We start from the raw sequence: 20,736 nt of genomic DNA, 5'->3' as shown, positions 1-20,736 counted from the left end.
CTCGGGGCAGGAACCCCCAAACTGGAGGAGTGGCTCCAGCAGATCCCTGGAACAACCTCGGACATCTCAGTCCAGAAAAGTGCAGGACTTGGAACAGCAAAGATACTGCGCAGGACCCTCAAGCTCCCAGGCCTCTGGTAGAGGACCAGGACCCTCAAGCTCCCAGGCCTCTGGTAGAGGACCAGGACCCTCAAGCTCCCAGGCCTCTGGTAGAGGACCAGGACCCTCAAGCTCCCAGGCCTCTGGTAGAGGACCAGGACCCTCTAGCTCCCAGGCCTCTGGTAGAGGACCAGGACCCTCAAGCTCCCAGGCCTCTGGTAGAGGACCAGGACCCTCAAGCTCCCAGGCCTCTGGTAGAGGACCCGAGCTTGGAATAGAAAAACAGGTGACCGCCCGCGGAGGGCGAGAGGGGAATTTTTTATTTTACACGCACGCACACACACACACACACACACACACACACATGCACACACACACACACACACACACACACACACACACACACACACACACACACACACCCACACACACACACACACACACACACAGACACACAGACACACAGACACACACACAGACACACACACACACAGACACACACACACACACACACACACACACACATATATATATATGTATATATATCAGTGCTTCTAGACCTGCTTTGCACCACAGACAGTTTTAAACAACATCATTGTCCAGCCGGAAACAAGGGATGCCGTCAAGCTGAAGAAGGAGTCTATTGGGCGTTGTTAGCTCATAGGACTCCCGAGGCAGCTGACAGGTACCTTTCAGGCCAAGCGAACCGCAGCCCAGGTCGTGGTGGAGGCAAAAACTCACGTCTGGGAGGAGTTCGGGGAGGCCATAGAGGAAGACTATCGGTTGGCCCAGAGGAAATTCTGGCAAACCGTCCGGCGCCTCAGGAGGAGGAAGCAGTTCTCCACCAACATTGTTTACAGTGGAGGTTGGGAGCTGTTGACCTCAACTGGAGATGTCGTCGGGCGGTGGAAGGAATACTTCGAGGACATCGAAGGGACCACAGGATTTCATCTCTGCTTTTTGCAGATGACGTGGTTCTGCTGGCTTCATTGAACCTTGACCTTCAGCGTGCACTGGCGTGGTTCACAGCCGAGTGTGAAGCAGCTGGGATGAAGATCAGCACCTCTAAATCCGAGGCCATGGTTCTCGACCGGAAAAAGGTGTCTTGCCCCCTCCAGGTCGGTGGAGTGCCCTCTTCCCAAGTGAAGGAATTCATATATTGTGGGGTCTTGTTCACGAGTGGGGGAAAGATGGAGCGTGAGATCGACAGGCGGATTGGTGCAGCGTCTGCAGTTATGCGGACGTTGTATCGGTCCGTCGTGGTGAAGAAGGAGCTGAACCAAAATGATCTGTATCCATATCCATACTAGGAGTGTGTGGGGCCTAAATCAGTGGGCGTGACTAAATTGAAACTGGGTGGGGCTTAAATATATACATTATTTTAAGTGTCAAATTGATATGGATTAATCAGAAGTTGCTTTATTTATTGTTTATTTGAAAACTATTTACAGAACAGCCTCAGAATTGAAATTCAATGTTTTATATATTAATAAACTATGTATGTATACACTGTATATAAATACTATATATAGTATATAAAGCTTAATTTGTAATATTTATATTATTAGATTCATTTTTATGAACAGCCATATACAATAAACATTAATATAGGCTACTTCATGTGTTCAGCTATGTGTGTGTGTGTGTGTGTAAGTGGTCTGTAAGACTGTTTATTTTTTAATGATGTGTGAACTTGATAATTCATGTAAACATCCAGTGGAGGCAAACAGGGAAATAACATGTCAGCCTTGTTCACTGTATTCTTCTCAAAAGCACCGCTTTCAGTACGAGCAAAGTTTTCCAACTGACTTTACACCACCAGCCAAACTAAGAGCAAGCAGATGGTAATAAATAAATAAATAAATAAATAAAACCCGACCGAAGTGGAAGTAGTGTCCGACACAACACGAGCCATTTTCAGCTCTGTCTTGTCAAATGCATACGTTCCAAAACAAGTTCACCAAGTAACTTTAAATATCATACAAACCAAAATTGAGGCGAGCTGAAGAACACCTTAGGGGTATTGAAGAGCGCAACAGTCACTCTCTGTGTGTCCGAGCTGCCTGCAGAGCTGTGTGTCAAGGGGGATGGGCACTGTGTGTGACTGGCCAATCACAGAGTGTGAAGACAGTCAGTTACCAAGTGAAGATTTTCCTTCAGCACGAGCATGGATACTGAGGAGTTTTACTCGTATTATGCTCGTACTCATAAAAAATGCTTTATCCCTACCGGACTGAAACAAGTATCCAGCTCATCCATCATGTGAACCAACACCCAAAATAAAACTCAAGCTTAGTTTCCCCTGGAGATCACTGCCGTGCAAACGGACCCTAAAACTGAAACGGCAGAAACGTTCAACCTGTTTCAAACTGACATCAGCTTGAATGCTAATGATGAACTATTGATGATACTTTGCCTCATAAATAGCAAGTTCAGCAGTAAAAACATCCAGGCACCATAGAAAGACCAACGGGCGTGCGAGTAGTGATCAAGTTCTGCCTGAAAACGAAGCAAATGGCTTCGGCTGAAAGTCAATTACCGTCACAAATCATGGATGAGTGGCCAAAGCACTGAGCGCAGGTTTGTGTGGCAAATGGAAATACCTCACTGGGACTTTGGAAATTTTTTATCTGTCAGAGAAAGAAATTAAATGATCTAAGAGCTGCCAGGGCCTCAAACCTTCAGCCGTCTGTAAGAAAGCAACAGTTGACACACGTTCGTAACCTAGTGAAACTCTGCATATCATCCCGATTTAGAGCTTTTACAGTCATTTTCAAGCAGGTGCAAGATGAGGTAACCCGATGAGAAGAGTATTGTTGGCCCGGCGCAGACAAACAACATGTTAATAATTAATCTCTTGTCTTGTGTTTCATGAAAGCGAGACGGTCGGATCAATAGTCTCCATCAGGGGAAGGGCTCCAGGCATGGCTCCGTCGTCAAGCATCCTAACATCAGTGCAGGAAGTTGCTTCTGTTCCTTGTTGTGTTTGAGACTGTTTGGTATTCTGCCGGTGGGCTCGTCTGGGTATAGTCACCGAGGATGGCTGCTGCCAGCCGAGCTGCTTTGTTATCCGACTGATTGAAAATGTCAAATTATGTGTCGTCGATTTGAAAACCCTTTTGGTTTTAGGTTGAAAAACTGTCGACTTGCGGCTCCGCAGACACACAAGTGATTAGCAGCAGAGTTTTAGAATCAGGAGCCTGAAGCTGATATGAGCTTCATCCGATCTCATACTGTCCATTGTAAATGAATAACGACATCTCTGATGAGAAAATCTTGTGTATCTCTTGCTGAGCTTGACATCTTAACTGCCTGTAATTTGACACCAGCTTCGATGCCTTGCCGGCTGCTGCTTTGCTTAAAGTATGCGACCATATAAGGACACTTAGACTTTTTGAAACAGTTGCATAAAGTTGGGATAATCTCTTTCAACATATTGTTAATATCATGTTTTCAAGTTTCTGTTTACACAACAACAATGCTCAGAGCTATCGCCAAAAATTAAACTTTTAGGAAATGGCTCTCAAAGGGGAACGATGCAAAATGCTCTATGAACTTTGCTATGGGTCAGACACACCTGACAAAATATTTATGCACACAGAAACAAACAACAGCACCCACTTTTGCCCAACATGAACACAACATTGTTTTCAGAAGGTTGTCGGATAAATGCTAAACATGTTTTCACTTGAAACGATGCCATGTAAACAGAGCCTAAAGATCAGCGCAGATTAGATTAGATTAGATTAGATTAGATTAGATTAGATTAGCACAAACATTATTGATCCATTTGAGACAAAAAACTCAAAACATTTTAAGTTCAATAAAGTCATAAAAAGTTAACAGGATAGAAAACATTTGATAAAAGAAAGCATCATAAAATCCAAAGAAAGTATATGAAAGAAACATGGGGAAAACTACCACAGTTTCTCAGCTTTAATTCAAGCCATGTGCTTTTCACCCTCTTGTCTCTTTGTGTGTGAACGTAGTGGAGTTAGTCTCCATTCATCTCTTGTGGCTCTCGTGTAATTGTGCTCTCATTGTGTGAATGTGTCGCCTGTCCATGACAAGATGCTGCAGATTAATTTATTTGTTGTGGCTCTGCAGACGCTGCAGACTTGAGAAGGTTCACGTGTCTGCCGGGGCGTCCAACCGTCCATGGGTGCGTGTTTATTCAGGATTGGAGATGATTTTCAAGATATTCTCATTGTGTATTTATTCGACACTGCCTGTTATTGTCTGGCTCCTCTGGGTCGGCACGGCGGGTGATGTAGACGCGTTTGAAGATGGTGTAAGAGAGTAATTTGTGTACACGGAGCCATGTGCTCTTCAATATTTATCATGTGAACAGTTGTACTTTGATGTGAATCGTGTGACGGTAATGCGGCGAAATACATCAGCATTAAAATTTTAAGCCTGGAGACACTGCGGCGCGCATAATATTCCACTTTAGATCATGGCCTGCGGGGTGTTCTGTTGGCAGAGTGACTCGTGTGCATGATTACAGACCTGTAAATGTATCTGTGCTCACCTCCAGAGAGACTCTCAGCTGGCTGGAATCTTTATATTCAAGCAGCATAGCTTTACAGACGCTGCTGCCAGAGCGAAACCTGAAATCCGCACGGGACCGGGGGCGGGGGCGTTGACCTCCGACCCCGCTCGTAAATCATCCTGGCAAATAAAACTCTCCTTCCTCTCTCCCCCACCGCCACTCTTGCAGGGTCAAAGCCAAGAAGGGCGTGAACCTGCTCCAGACCAAGTCCAAGAACACCCAATGGAAGGTGGAGTGGGAGGTACAGTCCGGCGCCAAGCACTCCATCGCCACGATTGACGTCAACAAGAACCGAGCCGTGAAGCATGGGTGAGTCTGCCGCTGCTGTCGCCTCTGTGGCCCAGGAGACAATAACCTGAACACATTGACTCCTGTACAAACACCCGAACACACTGGCACCAGCCCAAACACCTGAACACACTGACTCCTGTACAAACACCCGAACACACTGACTCCTGTACAAACACCCGAACACACTGGCACCAGCCCAAACACCTGAACACACTGACTCCTGTACAAACACCCGAACACACTGGCACCAGCCCAAACACCTGAACACACTGACTCCTGTACAAACACCCGAACACACTGGCACCAGCCCAAACACCTGAACACACTGACTCCTGCAAACTGATTAAAGGCAGCCATTATTGACACACACCTTCCTTTCTAAATCCGACCCACCTTTCGTCTCCCAGCAGTGACTGTAGCTCATTCACAGAACAAAGATCTCTGAGAGGAGATACTATTGGTGCCTGCTGCTAATTCGCTTTATGTGCTGAGATTAGGAGGATTATTTTGACTTCTGGTGTTGAGATGACGTCTCGTTGGAGAAAGGAAAGATTAGACTCTTTTATTTGCATCTGGATTCTTTTCAATCTGTCCAGAAGAACAAGATCTTCAGCACATCATTTGAAGAACTTTTCACGATGGCTGTGATGCATGTGTTTGATCAGCACTTCAGAAAAGTTGCGTTTTTTGAAGACGTCGTGTAAACAGGTCCTAAAAGGGCATCTCACTGTTTTTTATTTGGATTTTTACTCTTTTAGCGATTCTTGGGGACCAAGATACAAACAAACAAGTCTAAAAACCAAATGAAAGTGGTCAATAAAAAGTAATGTTGAATGACAATGCCTTCAACGAATGAGAATAATTCATCAAACACCAATTCAGTTGGACCTGAATGAGTTCAGGGAATAAAAATATCCGAATAATGTCAGATTATCTCATCATTTTCAATTTAGTTTAGCTGAAAATGTATATCTAAAATTTAAACGATGCACATACATGTAGGCATTTCCAGAATAGTTATTTAGCAGAAATGCATTTTAATTGGTCTTGCTTGAATGCAGCATGTGTTGCTGATATATTTCAAAGATTTAAACCAGGGGTGTCAAACAAAGTCTGCCAGCCAAAATCAGCCCACAAGAGACTCCAATTCTCCAAAACCCCATGAAATTTGTAAAGATTTCAAACAAAAAAGAAATTGAACATGATGCTACCATCAAAGCGCGCTAACTCGCATGAGCCTCACAGCCATGCTGTCAAGGTGGAAAAACACCCAGAATGCAACAGCTGCAGGAGATGATTTCACTGAATGGTGTTTTTATTAAAATTGCCGTCGTTTCTGGTAGCAAATGTTTGATTTTGTGAAAACACATTTTTTTTTATGTATACTCAACACCACAACAAAGAAAAACCTTTTAAGTTTATATTTAAATGTTAATATGACAATATTCTACCAGTCCAACCCACTCACGATGCCTTTGGCTTGTGAACTTAAATGTGTTTGACACTTCTGATTTAAAGATATGTGACTGTTTGGAGAAACTTTGTCTTCTCCTATAGATTATCTTAACTGTCTTAACTATTTTCATTGTATATATCTATATCTATCTATCTATAGATAGATAGATAGATAGATAGATAGATAGATAGATAGATAGATATTATTGATAGTAAAGTTCAAGGCAAGTTAGAATTTCAATCAGGCCAAAAATACATCAAGGATGATTGTTTTACTATTTCAATAATTATCCTAATAATGCCTACATATAGAGTATAAACAGGTTAACACGTTATCGCTTCCTTGTGAAGAACACAAACAAAAATAATTTTCATCTCATTGACATCTGAGTTCCAATTCTGTTTGAACATCTGCTTTTGTTTACTCAGAATTACCTGCGATGGAGGAAATGAGGTGACAGTGTTTCCCCCTCGAGGGGTGCAGTGCTGATCTCTTCGTTGCTCCGCTTTCTCCATTATTCCCTGCTCGTCTCAGATGCTTCCTCCCTTGTCAAATCACACTGAAAATTTCTCTTTGTGTTGCCCTCCGTCTGGAATGCCACCATTCCAACGGCGGCTTGTCGACGACAACACATCAACCCGTGCATTATGCAACCCATGTCTGTTTCCACGGCAATGGCAGGAACACCAAAATTATGTTGGTGCCATTTGTTGCTGTCGTGATGAAACCAAAAGCACATCCACCAGAGAACAATATGGGGGTCAAAGGTTGTGCTCACTGACTCACAGCAGTATCGTGCCCGCTGTAGGATTCAAACATTCAAACTTCCAATCTCAAGCCTGCTTCTTGCCATTGCCCCCCCACTGTTAATGTTTAGGACGGATTGCCCTAAACATTAACAAGTATACACGAACATTCTAGTGGACAGACCACCAAGTTGGATTGCTATTACGGTGACTGTCAAAATAAAAGTACAAAGTCCAGGAGAATATGGACAGGGAGTCATGACATCACGACTGAAACGTTGTTCTGATTGTCTCCATTGAGCATGTGCACAACAACTAGTTACTACAGCCAAGGCGACCAGTAGCAGAGTTTATGCAGTTTCCACAGCAACACAGTGTTTACATCAAGTTCCAACTTCCATAAAGTTGTGTTCTATTTCATTCCTCCAGACTGCCAGAGGCCGTGCTTTAAGCACTGAATGATCATACTTGCGCATAACGCAGGTTGAGAATATTATAATAACAAGGGTTAGGTTAGCCCGAACCCAAACCCAATCTGTCTCTTATCTCATCATCTGGATTTCTGAGCAGCTGAAAGTTATCTTCCTCCAAGGTCTGTCTCCTGCCTCTCACTACTACCCTTGATGGTCACAGTTTCATCTCCAGACCTCGAGATAGGCTCATTAAACAGCCTCAAACCAGCAACAAGGAGCGGCACTGATACAGTGATACACCTGACTATCCTGGCACACAATGAAATAACCAATGAGCATTGCTGAAAGTCTAACTTACTGCAGGATTCATTAACACTTTATGCTAAATGTGTCCAAAACAGTAACAATGGAAATGTTCTAAACAGAGAATCAGAAGCTCCACATAATCTGTTGTGAGTGTGTTTAGTGGAATTTTCTTGGGAAACAAATGAAAAGAACCACATCTCTCATTCAACTGTATTGTGGTTGTTATAATCAAGCAAGAATAACTTTTTAACCATGATTTCAGATTTTCTTCAGTTTCTGCTTTGTCAGTTAAATAAATGCAAATATTCTCAGGATATATTAAACATGGAGGTATCCTGCAGGCAGTTGTTAATAATCCCAGAAACCTCAGACAAATGACACGAAACTGACACTGAAGGTAACTATTGTGAATTTGAACTTTTGTGGTCCAGTGATAAACACCACTGCATTGCATCTCAACCACCGCAACACCCATGTCGCAGTGGTAGAGTGGTAGGAGTTTGCACGTTTTATTTCGTCCCTCCAGACTGCCAGAGGCTGTGCTTTAAGCACTGGATGATCATCCTTGCGCATAACGCAGGTTGAGAATATTATAATAACAAAGTCACTTGTGACCTCCCAGTGGCTCACATGGGTCTATATAGTCACGTGACACCGGAAGCTCAGTCCCTTTTTTACCTTCTCACTCACAGGTTTGTGTGTGTGGTTTGTCAGCACAATATTGCTAATTTCTACAATTGTCGAGTTGGTTGCTGCTTGGTGCCTGTAGCACTGCGACCTGGGGTTGGGGCTGCAAGTCATCTCGCCCTCCAAGGGCTGCACAAGCGAGGTTTCTCCAGACTTTTCATCAGAGCCGAGCGGTAGGCATTCTACACCTGGTGAGTCCATTCATTCAGTTTTTTCGCCGATGCGTTACGCTCAGTAGATTTCAGTTGTAGCCTCCAGGCTCGTACTTTAATTGAAGCCGCGATTTAGCTTGTTTGGTTGATTTCACGCCGGGTTGGTGGTCGTTATCACGTTTTGCATTTTATGGCATCTTCAGTTAAATTAGTTTCATTTATGTCTGCATGCTTGTTTTTACTAAGTTTTAAGGTCTTTTACTGTTCCCCCTTTCAGAGGAATGCATGAAGGAGCTGCATGCTTGTTGTACTGACACAAAGGCCTATTCTAGGCAGACGTCAGACGGATGGGCATTGGCAACGATGCAGGACGCAGAAAAAGTGGGCCTGGGGCAAATGCTGGCCGTAGAACTGGCTATTGCCTCTCTCATTGTACATTCTGAGGAGACTTTGATGACAAACGCTAGGTGCCCACGACCTCAGTGTCGGATCACAGACAACTTGCTCTGCAGGGCGTATGAGATGGGTGCCTATATGGGCCGCGTCGGAAACCCTATGTCCCACCTAATGTTGGGTCTGTCTGTGTCATTGGAGGAGGGACTCCTTTAGCTGCCAACACAGAGCTTAATGGATGTGTCCCTGCAGGCATTTGCCTTAATGGCTTGATGTCCACTCTGGATCAGACCCGGCGTCAAGTTTGGCTGGCACAATCCCCACTGTCAGAGCCTCGCCATAGGACATTTGAGGAGCGTATCAGTAGTTCCTGGGGAACTGTTTGGTTCAGCTTCGCTCAAGGCCCTCAAATGCATCGCACCAGCGAACCGCACTAGACAGCAGTTGACGGGACTCCAGAGACATGCCCCTCAGTGCGTGAGTACTGGCGCTGCAGCATCCTTTGGACGGAGGTCTTCAGCCCCGCCCAATCCTGTTCCAGCAGCTCTAACCGGAAGGAGGTATTCAGCCCCATCCAATTCTTTTCCTGAGCCTTGTTGGCAGGGCTTCAGTCCGACTCAGGACCAGGGATCACAAGGTCCGGTTCATCCCCCCTACACTTCTAGAGCTGAACAGGCAAAGCAATACCCCACCTGGGCCACCCAGAGCCCAGGATACACACAGATGAGACCTGTTGGCTGGCGGTTGGATTTTTTTTACCCCGGGTCAAGTCAGGGTCTGGGCTGCCCACACCCCTGACACTTGGATATTGACTACATTGTCTCAAGGGTACCGCATTCAGTTCCGCCGCAGGCCTCTCGTACATGGTCGGGTCAGGATGACTGTAATCCAGGACCCGGTCAGGGCACAGGCACCATCACAGGAAATTCACACTTTGTTGGTCAAAGGTGCCATCATGCCTGTGGATTTTATTTCATTCATGGATTCATGGATTTTATTTAAGCTACTTCCTCAAACCAAAGAAAGCAGGCGATCTGTGCCCCGTTCAGGATCTGAGAGGCTTCAACAAGTTTTTAAATGTAATCCTGTTCAGGATATTGCGCATCAACCAGGTCCACCAGGCAATATCTCCAGGCAACTGGTTCATGTCAATCGATTTGACAGACGCACATCTTCATGTAGAAGTTGCACCTCAACATTGGTTTTTCCTTCAGTTTACATTCCAAGGGGAGCACTACCAGTTTAGGGTGCTTGGGGAGAATACCCTTGGGGACAGGGAAAGCCTGAAATGCAGCAGCATTTCAGGCTTTCCCTGTCCCCAAGGGTATTCTCCAGATGCGTGGCTGCAGCTCTGTCTCCACTGCTGGCTCGGGGGTTGTACATGCTGCCATATCTGGACGATTGGCTGAAATGTGCACCAACCCGCGAAGATGCCATTCGGGACATGCAGACTGTATTTGATCATGTGGCTTCTCTTGGCTTGCACATCAACCTAGAGAAGAGCAATCTGGTCCCTGCAAAGGTGACTAGCTTTCTTGGGATGATGTTTGATTCGTGGAGCACGACTGCGTGTCCCTTAGCTCAGCGGGTCCATGACGTTTTAGAGCTGCTCCCACAGTTCCAGTATGGGCGGGCACTTCCATATGTGCTATACCTTCGCCTTCTTGGCAAGTTAGTAGCAGCGTGTACAGTGGTCCCGCTGAGGCTGTTGTCTCTTCGCCCATTACAGATGTGGCTCAACAAGTTGCATCTGGACCCCGGGTGTCACTATCACAGATGCAGGAAGCTACGCATGTCTCGTCTGTGCCTGCGGTCACTGTCTCGGTGGAGGCAGAGAGCGTACCTCATGCAAAGGGTTCCCCTGGGTGCCTATCCTTCTCGTTGGGAGGTCTTGAGGGAGGTCTGGGGAGCAACGTGGCAAGGGCAAATGGTGCAGAGAACAGGGTCACCACATCAACAGGGACAACACATCAATGTGTTAGAATTGATGGCTGTGAAGATGGCACTGATGGCACTACAACATTTCCTCACACACCTTTTAGAACTGGTTGGTGAGGTCCATGTTTTGGTGAGGTCCAACAACAACAGTGTGGTTTTTCACATCAACCACCAGGGGGGGAACCAGGTCTGTGAGCCTATTCAGGTTGGCTGCTCAGAACCTGACGTGGGCAGCACCACGTCTGGCCAGTCTGAGAGCCATGCACATTCTAGGAGGGCAGAATGTGGCTGTTGACCTTCTGTCCTGCCAGTCACATTTACCAGGTGAGTGGAGGCTTCACCCCACAGTGGTAGACCAGGTTTGGCAAACCTCCGGCAGTCCACGGAGTCCACGCATTGTTCTCTGTGGATTTCCCTCAAAGATGAGGCCGGTTCTCTCGGCCTGGATGCGCTGGCACACAGCTGGGCCAGAACTGTACCATATCCTTTCCCACCCTTCCCACTGATATTCCCAATGTTGATGAGGGTCTCTCAAGAAGGGCACACATTGATCCCGGTGGCCCAGACATGGTTTCCACTTCCTGCTCAGACTCTGCTGCAGTGTCCCCAGATGTCTACCATACAGGAGGGATCTTCTTTCCCAGTTCCAGGGGGAGAATCCTCCACCCAAATCCCCGTCACCTCCAGCTGTGGGTGTGACTGCTGCAGGGCCTGGGGCTACTTTCTCAGTTCACAGCGAAGATGTAGTGTTTACCATCTCAAATATTTGTGCACCATCAACACGGAGATTGTATGCAAACAGGTGGAAACTGTTTGACCACTGGTGCCGGGACGGTGGGTTGGACACAGTACGTTGCCCTGTCGCCTCATACTGCAGTTCCTACAAGAGCTTCTTAACCAAGGACGATCTCCATCCACACTAAAAGTGTATATTGCTGTCATTTTATGCTCTCATGCTGGCAATAATGATGCTTCAGTTGGCTGTGACAAAAACGTGACGCTTTTTCTGAAGGGTGCCCGTAGGCTCCATCCTCCAAGCCAACCAATGGCTCCAACATGGGACCTATCCATGGTGCTGGAAGCCCTTTGGGTTTCTCCATTTTAGCCCTTGGACCAGGTAGGCCTGAAATGGCTCTCCCTTAAGACAGCCTTTCTTTTGGCCATGGCCTCGGGTGGATGTGTTGGTGAACTTCAAGTCCTATCTGTCCATGAGTCCTGCCTTAGGTGGGCCTCAGATGACTCTGCAGTGACTTTCTGGATGGATGCATCTTTTGTCCCGAATGTAATTTCCGCTACATGCAGTACTCAACCGCTCCAGTTGGTTTGGTTTGGTTCACGGGCCTCTGTTGATCCCCTGTGTCCTGTCCATGCACCAGAGGTGTACACATCAACCACAGCGGGTATGCGAAAGTCCAATCACCTGTTTGTGTGCTATGCCGGGCGGGGTCTGGCCCTCACTATACAACACCTCTCCCACTGGGTCAAAGAAGTTATTAAGCATGCCTATAGCTCACAGGGACGTGCACTGCCTGCTGGTGTACACTGTTATTCGACAAGGAGCTTGTCAACATCCTGGGTCCAGTGGTCCCACTGGACGTAATCTGTGAGGCAGCCTCATAGACGTCGCAGACAACATTTGCGAGGTTCTATCGAGTGAATATGGCGGTGCCCCACCCACTGTAGGTGGTTCTGAGACAACACCCTTCTGGGTTGTGAGGTGCGTTTTCTTGAGTTGGTGATTCCTCAGCACTTTCTTGTTATATGTCATCTCGTGTGCTATGGATCGATGACCGCCAGAGTGTTCAGTCCCTCAGAATCCTCTTGTGCACGTGAGAAGTTAAGGGACTGCGCTTCTGTTGTCACGTGACTATATAGACTCACGTGAGCCACCGGGAGGTCACAAGTGACTTTGTTGTTATAATATTCTCGACCTGCGTGTATGCAAAGATGATCATCCAGTGCTTAAAGCACTGCCTCTGGCAGTCATCCGGGATTCATTTAACCACACTTACGTAACTTTTGTTTTCAGTGGTCTGAGCACCATTGTCATGTAAATGCACCTCAAAACGCGACGCAAGTTTAACATTTTTACTTGAAACCGTTGCCATGGAAATAGGCCATTAAAGTCTAAAAGATTTCCAGCTGCAGGTATCGACTCTTCACTCAAGCAGGACAGACGAGGAGCCGCCAGCTTTCAGAGCTACTCCAGCACCGCTGATGTTTGAACAGTTTGAAGAAAAGAAAATGTGTCTTTGGCACAATAGATATTCTCCAAGGTTGTTTACATAAATTGTTCCCACACGCAGGTGAAAATCTTTCATTAAAGAGTTCCAAAGAATGTTGCACTTCAGAAGTTTGTGTTTCTGCCAAAAAAGGACCTTTTGTGTATTTCAGGATAAAACAGCAGCAAGTGGCTTCGTTTTAGGAGTTTCTTAAAGAAATCAGATGTTTTTCACGGTACGCTGTCATGCTGCGAATGCAGAACAGGTTTATTTCCTCCTCTGGCTGACGGTCTGCGGTTTGCACGGAGCATAAAGATACCGAGGCTCTGGGTTCACGGTCTGCAGAACACAGCTCAAAGTTCCAGGTGGAGCATTTCATCACATCCGAGGCCTTGTTTGTATGTTTGAAGGGAGAGAAGCTGAGAGCAAAGTCCATCACACATATTAAATATATTTTTTTATTTTCATTGCAGAAAGGTTTCATCTTTAATGTTGTAGTTTTCTTGTTGGGCCACCAGTTGGCGCTGTTGTTTGTTCTTGTAATGAAACCACTTACACATGCAGCAACGTTGCCATTTGTTGCTGTCGTGATGAAACCAAAAGCACATCCACCAGAGAACAATATGGGGGCCAAAGGTTGTGCTCACTGACTCACAGCAGTATCGTGCCCGCTGTAGGATTCAAACATTCAAACTTCCAATCTCAAGCCTGCTTCTGGCCACTGGCCCCCAATCTGCCCTAAACATTAACAACAAGTACACACGAACATTCCAGTGGACAGACCACCAAGTTGGATTGTTATCACAGTGACTTTTGACAGTCACTGTAATTATACTAATACTAATAAGACTACCAAGTTTCGGGGGGAAATGGACTGGGAGTGGACTACCGACACTGTATGTCTCCCAAACAACTTTTAACCAGCCTGCCTCTCGAGCCATCGACACTCCTTCCTTACTGCTTAACCTCCAGTACGGCCCTGTGTGTAGGGCAAAGTGAAAATTAATAAATTCTGTTGCATTTTTTGGTTTTGCTTACACAACAATGGAGCTCGAAACAATCCAACTTGGTGGTCTGTCCCTACAATGTCCGTGTTCTCCTGTTGTTGGTGTTGAGAGCCTGCTGTTCTCTGTTGCATGTGCAGGGTTGGGAAGGTTACTTGAAAACTGTAATCCATTACAATTACAAGTTACCTGTCAAAAGATTTACTCAGTACTCTAAGTACTAAAATAAAAAAGCAATGTACCACAGTACTTTTAGTTACTTTTGGATTACTTCACCAGCAAACATAGACAAAGACAAAGACAAGAAACAAACATGGAACATGCGACAAAGAACTTGGAAACTGACTGAGTTTTTATCCTTAAATGCTTTTAAATCTAAAGTCTAAAGAGCATTTGAGACTGCCACAGTTATTTGTAATGGTTTTACTTGATGTCTACCCTGTCATTTTAATGTTTTATTTAATTTTCAATGTAATTATATCTGTAACTTTGCTGCCTCTTGGCCAGGACTCCCTTGGAAAAGAGGTTTTTAATCTCAAAGGGATTTTTTCTGGTTAAATGAAAAAACAAATACCTGTAAAGAGATTACACATTTTTTTATGTACCGTAACAGATTACAGTTAAAATTTCCTAATTACGTAATACGTTACAAGTAATCCATTACTACCCAAACCTGTGCATGTGTGTGTGCTTTCATTGTAAAAAGAACCAACAGCACCAACTAGTGGCCTGACATGATAACTAAGGCTTTGTAAACATGAAGCTTTTCTGAAATGAACATGCAACAAGGATGAGTTTTCACTTGAACCGTTGTCATGTAAACGTAGCTTTAAAGTGTTTATGTTTCGGCCTGTGAAAGTGTGTGTGTGTGTGTGTGTGGGGGGGGCGGGGTGTTCAATAAGGCCCCCAATAAGGCGTGCGGCGCATGACAGGCATGTTTTCGAGAAAGCCCCTCTCTTGGTTCATGTCTGAAAGATCGTGTCAGAATCTTCACTGTGAGTGACGCTCTTTCAATCAAACAGAGTAGAAATGTCATTTTGGCTCCTTTTTCCCTTCCATTTTAATTTCTAGTCTCACAATTAACTCCGACGAGAAAAAGGAAAGTGTAGATTGTAACCAATATCACTGCATTGGAGAGCGTTATTCCACCCCCCCAAAAAATGCACTCTCCGCCACCACCCCCCTCCCCCACCCCCCATTCCCTCTGATGGCGATGTATCTAGCGGCAGTACCTGTGCTCAGTCTGGCGGGCCATATTGATGACAGTTTGAGTACACACGTAGACAGACGGGGGTGTTTGTTTCAAGTGAGTGATGTCGAGACAAATAGGCCTCGATCTCATCACGCCTCTTCCTGAGAGGAACCTTTCGTGGGCGGAGAGTTTGATCCAGCTTTCATTAAAAGCCTCTCACAGCAAACGCCCGTGTGGCTTTCTGCTTCTGTGAAGGACAGACAGCGAGCGTCTCACTTCCCGGGCTGAAGGCGAGGTGATCGGACAAGCAGGAGCCTCGTCACAGGTGGAGGGAGAAATGATTTGCTCCTTCACCAGCGGTGAGGTGGTTTCATGTTCGGCTTGTTGAACCTGAAGATTAGCGGTTCAAAAAGCAGGATTTTCATATGGAGATGACTCCTATCTCTCCTGCATCACTCCCATGTTTCTGATAGTAAATCCCAGAAAACTTCTTGGTTTTTCTTCGAATGCAGAAGAAGCTGAGGTATTTCATGGCCACGGCGATGAAGAACAATCGGGTTGCCTACCAAACGCTATTGATTGGTCAGAAGCAAATTTGCAGCCATTGCAATTATGGTTATTCAAATGTGCGAGGCAGAACAAAATTTGCAATCTCCTTGCTCAAGGTCTACGACGAGGCCTTAAGACAGGAGGAGAAAGCTGCCCGGCAAGATTAGGGAGCCGTGATTGTTTATTGACGAGTCCCGCGTGCTGTTTTCATTCAAAAGCAACCACTGATTAATTCCCAGTTTATGATAACTTCATCCAAGAGGGCAGGAAAGCCATTAAAAAGCTGCCAACTTCTTGCAGCATCCATCTTGTGGAACGGCCGCACACGCAGACAGAATCACACTGAGGTTTGAAAAGGTCAAACGTCAGATCAACTTTTTTCCCATGAAATTCAACTCCTCAGCGCCTTTTTTTCTTGAATTCTGATTTTTATTTAATCAAAAGATTACAGTGAAGCCAAAGACCGATGAGCAAACCCACTGATGTCAATGCACTAAGGAATCATTTACTCAATGTTTTCCAGTAAAAACAAAACCTTCGTAGCGTTTCAGGGGCTGTTTTAACAAAAACAGCTCCAAAGGTGGAACTTTTTGAAAACGCTTTGGCTTTGTCTCCATATAGACGAAAGAAATGCTGCTAATGGTCATGGTCACCATGGCCGTAGTAACTAGCTCTTCTGCACATGCTCAGTAGATGGACAGTAAAACCAATGTTTGCCTCCTGAGTGAAACCACACAGTTTGGCTTCATCGTATCATTTTGACAAACCAGAGACTGAAAAGGTCTGCAGCCTTTTCTAGAGGAAGTCTGGGAACATTTTGTGGAACCATTACACCTCTGTTCTTTTCTATACGATGATGGCCTGGCCTCTAGTTTCCATCCACAAAGAGACGTTTCAGTGGTTCAGCTTACAGAGCTCAGAACATGAAACTGTTGTTGAGTTTAGGCACGTAAAACACTTTAAATGCTTAACATTCTGCTTAAATATTTAATAGGTCTGTGCACTCTGCTCAGTGGTTTGAGCCCACTTTGACTTTTAAACTTTTCATATCTCGGCCTACCTTTCTAGACTTTCCTAAACACAGCCATACCTTGAAATCAAATGAGAGCACTCCGGCTCACCACCTGCTCACGGCCAGCATATTTATCAATTTGTAAAGTTTTCATCTTTCTGACTGTCAGGGTTAATACAACACAACAGTTACGGGTGCAAACACAGTGCCTGATCCTTCTCCGGTTAGTTCAAGTGATCGAAGAAACGCCTCCGATGATTGAACAAACACTCAACTTGTGTGGTATGAAAATTAAAGAGTGGTGGTAAAAGTTATGGATGGATGGATGGATGGATGGATGGATGGATGGATGGATAATATGAAGGAGGTTTCATCAGCTCCCTCGGGGGACTTGAACTGTACAGATGTTGAAAATGCAGACGAGTCTTTTACAACCAACGAAGCTTTTCAGAAGAATGAAACGTTTTTCACCATTGCACCCCAGTGTCTCAATATGTGGGCAGGAGTTGAGTCTGGTCTTCCTGTGTGGGGTGTCGTCCTGGGGACCGTGGTGTCCACGGTGGTGGAGCTCTGCACTATGGTTCACTGACTGGTGTGGGCTCTTTTTTTTGGTTTTTTTCCTAATTAAAAAAAGACATTTTTAAATAAATTACAGTCATTCCAATGTGCTTTTATAGAGACAATAGAAAAGCCCAACAAATCCACATGAGCAAGCAGGTGTGTTTGTAAAATTCAGTAGTGTATCCGTCAGGTCCTGGAGCTTTACCATCAGGTCCTGGAGCTTTACCATCAGGTCCTGGAGCTTTACCATCAGGTCCTGGAGCTTTACCGTCAGGTCCTGGAGCTTTACCGTCAGGTCCTGGAGCTTTACCGTCAGGTCCTGGAGCTTTACCGTCAGGTCCTGGAGCTTTACCGTCAGGTCCTGGAGCTTTACCATCAGGCATGTGCTGGAGAGCTTCATGCAGTTCTTCTACTGAGATGGAAGCTTCTAGGCCTTGGATCTGTTCGTCTTTTAATTTTGGGAGGTCAACTGTTCAGAAAGTCTCTAGTTCAGATTGTGAAGGTCAATTTGTGAAGAGTAAAGTTTTCTATAAAATTCTCTGAAAGTAGTGTTTATTTCCTGAGGGTCACAAGTGATTTCACCATTTTGAGTTTTAACTGAGGGGATTGAACACTTTTCTTTATTTCATTTTAACTGATTGGCTCAGAGTTTGCTGGATTTATTGCCATGTTCAAAGTTCTCCCAGCGTAATCTCTGGAGTTGAAATTGTGTTTTGTGTTAAATTATTTCATTCAAATCCATTTTTAATTTCCTTAACTGCCTTAATAAGCGGCCGTCTTTGGAAGCAGCATGAACTGTCTCAATGGTTTTGATTTTATCTTCTAATTCTTTTTCCTTTATTTATTCCTTTTTGGTTTTGTATGAGGAGTAAGAAATAATTTTGCCTCTCATGGCAACTTTAGCCATCTCCCAGAAGACACCGGGAGAAACACCAGGTAGATCATTTCTACTAAAAAGAGTGTCCATTGTTTTTTAAAGAATGTGAGGAAGTCTTGATCCTTGAGCAGTGAAGTGTTAAATCTCCATTGTCTACTAGGAGGGTGATTGTTCTATTAGTGATGTCATAGTGACAGGTCATGGTCACTGGTAGTGACGTCATAGTGACAGGTCATGGTCACTGATAGTGACGTCATAGTGACAGGTCATGGTCACTGATAGTGACGTCATAGTGACAGGTCATGGTCACTGGTAGTGACGTCATAGTGACAGGTCATGGCCACTGGTAGTGACGTCATAGTGACAGGTCGTGGTCACTGATAGTGACGTCATAGTGACAGGTCGCGGTCACTGGTAGTGACGTCATAGTGACAGGTCGTGGTCACTGATAGTGACGTCATAGTGACAGGTCGTGGTCACTGATAGTGACGTCATAGTGACAGGTCATGGTCACTGATAGTAACGTCATAGTGACAGGTCATGGTCACTGGTAGTGACGTCATAGTGACAGGTCATGGCCACTGGTAGTGACGTCATAGTGACAGGTCGTGGTCACTGATAGTGACGTCATAGTGACAGGTCGTGGTCACTGATAGTGACGTCATAGTGACAGGTCGCGGTCACTGGTAGTGACGTCATAGTGACAGGTCGCGGTCACTGATAGTGACGTCATAGTGACAGGTCGTGGTCACTGATAGTGACGTCATAGTGACAGGTCGTGGTCACTGATAGTGACGTCATAGTGACAGGTCGTGGTCACTGATAGTGACATCATAGTGACAGGTCACGGTCACTGATAGTAACGTCATAGTGACAGGTCATGGTCACTGATAGTGACGTCATAGTGACAGGTCACGGTCACTGATAGTGACGTCATAGTGACAGGTCACGGTCACTGATAGTGACGTCATAGTGACAGGTCATGGTCACTGGTAGTGACGTCATAGTGACAGGTCATGGTCACTGATAGTGACGTCATAGTGACAGGTCACGGTCACTGGTAGTGACGTCATAGTGACAGGTCATGGTCACTGGTAGTGACGTCATAGTGACAGGTCACGGTCACTGGTAGTGATGTCATAGTGACAGGTCATGGTCACTGATAGTGACGTCATAGTGACAGGTCACGGTCACTGGTAGTGACGTCATAGTGACAGGTCACGGTCACTGATAGTGACGTCATAGTGACAGGTCGTGGTCACTGGTAGTGACGTCATAGTGACAGGTCATGGTCACTGGTAGTGACGTCATAGTGACAGGTCACGGTCACTGGTAGTGACGTCATAGTGACAGGTCGTGGTCACTGATAGTGACGTCATAGTGACAGGTCGTGGTCACTGATAGTGACATCATAGTGACAGGTCATGGTCACTGGTAGTGACGTCATAGTGACAGGTCATGGTCACTGGTAGTGACGTCATAGTGACAGGTCACGGTCACTGGTAGTGATGTCATAGTGACAGGTCATGGTCACTGGTAGTGACGTCATAGTGACAGGTCACGGTCACTGGTAGTGACGTCATAGTGACAGGTCACGGTCACTGGTAGTGACGTCATAGTGACAGGTCGTGGTCACTGGTAGTGACGTCATAGTGACAGGTCATGGTCACTGGTAGTGACGTCATAGTGACAGGTCACGGTCACTGGTAGTGACGTCATAGTGACAGGTCGTGGTCACTGATAGTGACGTCATAGTGACAGGTCATGGTCACTGGTAGTGACGTCATAGTGACAGGTCGTGGTCACTGGTAGTGACGTCATAGTGACAGGTCATGGTCACTGGTAGTGACGTCATAGTGACAGGTCATGGTCACTGGTAGTGACGTCATAGTGACAGGTCACGGTCACTGGTAGTGACGTCATAGTGACAGGTCACGGTCACTGATAGTGACGTCATAGTGACAGGTCGTGGTCACTGGTAGTGACATCATAGTGACAGGTCATGGTCACTGGTAGTGACGTCATAGTGACAGGTCATGGTCACTGGTAGTGACGTCATAGTGACAGGTCATGGTCACTGATAGTGACGTCATAGTGACAGGTCATGGTCACTGATAGTGACGTCATAGTGACAGGTCAAGGTCACTGATAGTGACGTCATAGTGACAGGTCATGGTCACTGATAGTGACGTCATAGTGACAGGTCACGGTCACTGGTAGTGACGTCATAGTGACAGGTCGTGGTCACTGGTAGTGACGTCATAGTGACAGGTCGTGGTCACTGGT

General features: G+C 45.6%; 1 protein-coding gene across 1 annotated transcript in view; it reads left to right on the top strand.

The window, feature by feature from the left end:
• tmem132e (transmembrane protein 132E) overlaps window positions 1-20,736 on the top strand; it is a gene marked incomplete at both ends in the record, with an annotated part of 248,486 nt that overhangs the window by 93,883 nt on the left and 133,867 nt on the right. Inside the window, one exon of the mRNA XM_080508218.1 lies at window positions 4,820-4,960. Coding sequence (XP_080364344.1) covers window positions 4,820-4,960 — 141 coding nt within the window. The remainder of the gene's footprint in view (window positions 1-4,819; window positions 4,961-20,736) is intronic.

This window comes from Blennius ocellaris (assembly GCF_963422515.1).
Source record: "Blennius ocellaris genome assembly, chromosome: 14".
In the NCBI taxonomy this organism is placed as follows: Eukaryota; Metazoa; Chordata; class Actinopteri; order Blenniiformes; family Blenniidae; genus Blennius; species Blennius ocellaris.
The sequence above is the reverse complement of the archived record's forward strand: the minus strand, read 5'-3'. Positions and strand labels throughout refer to the sequence as shown.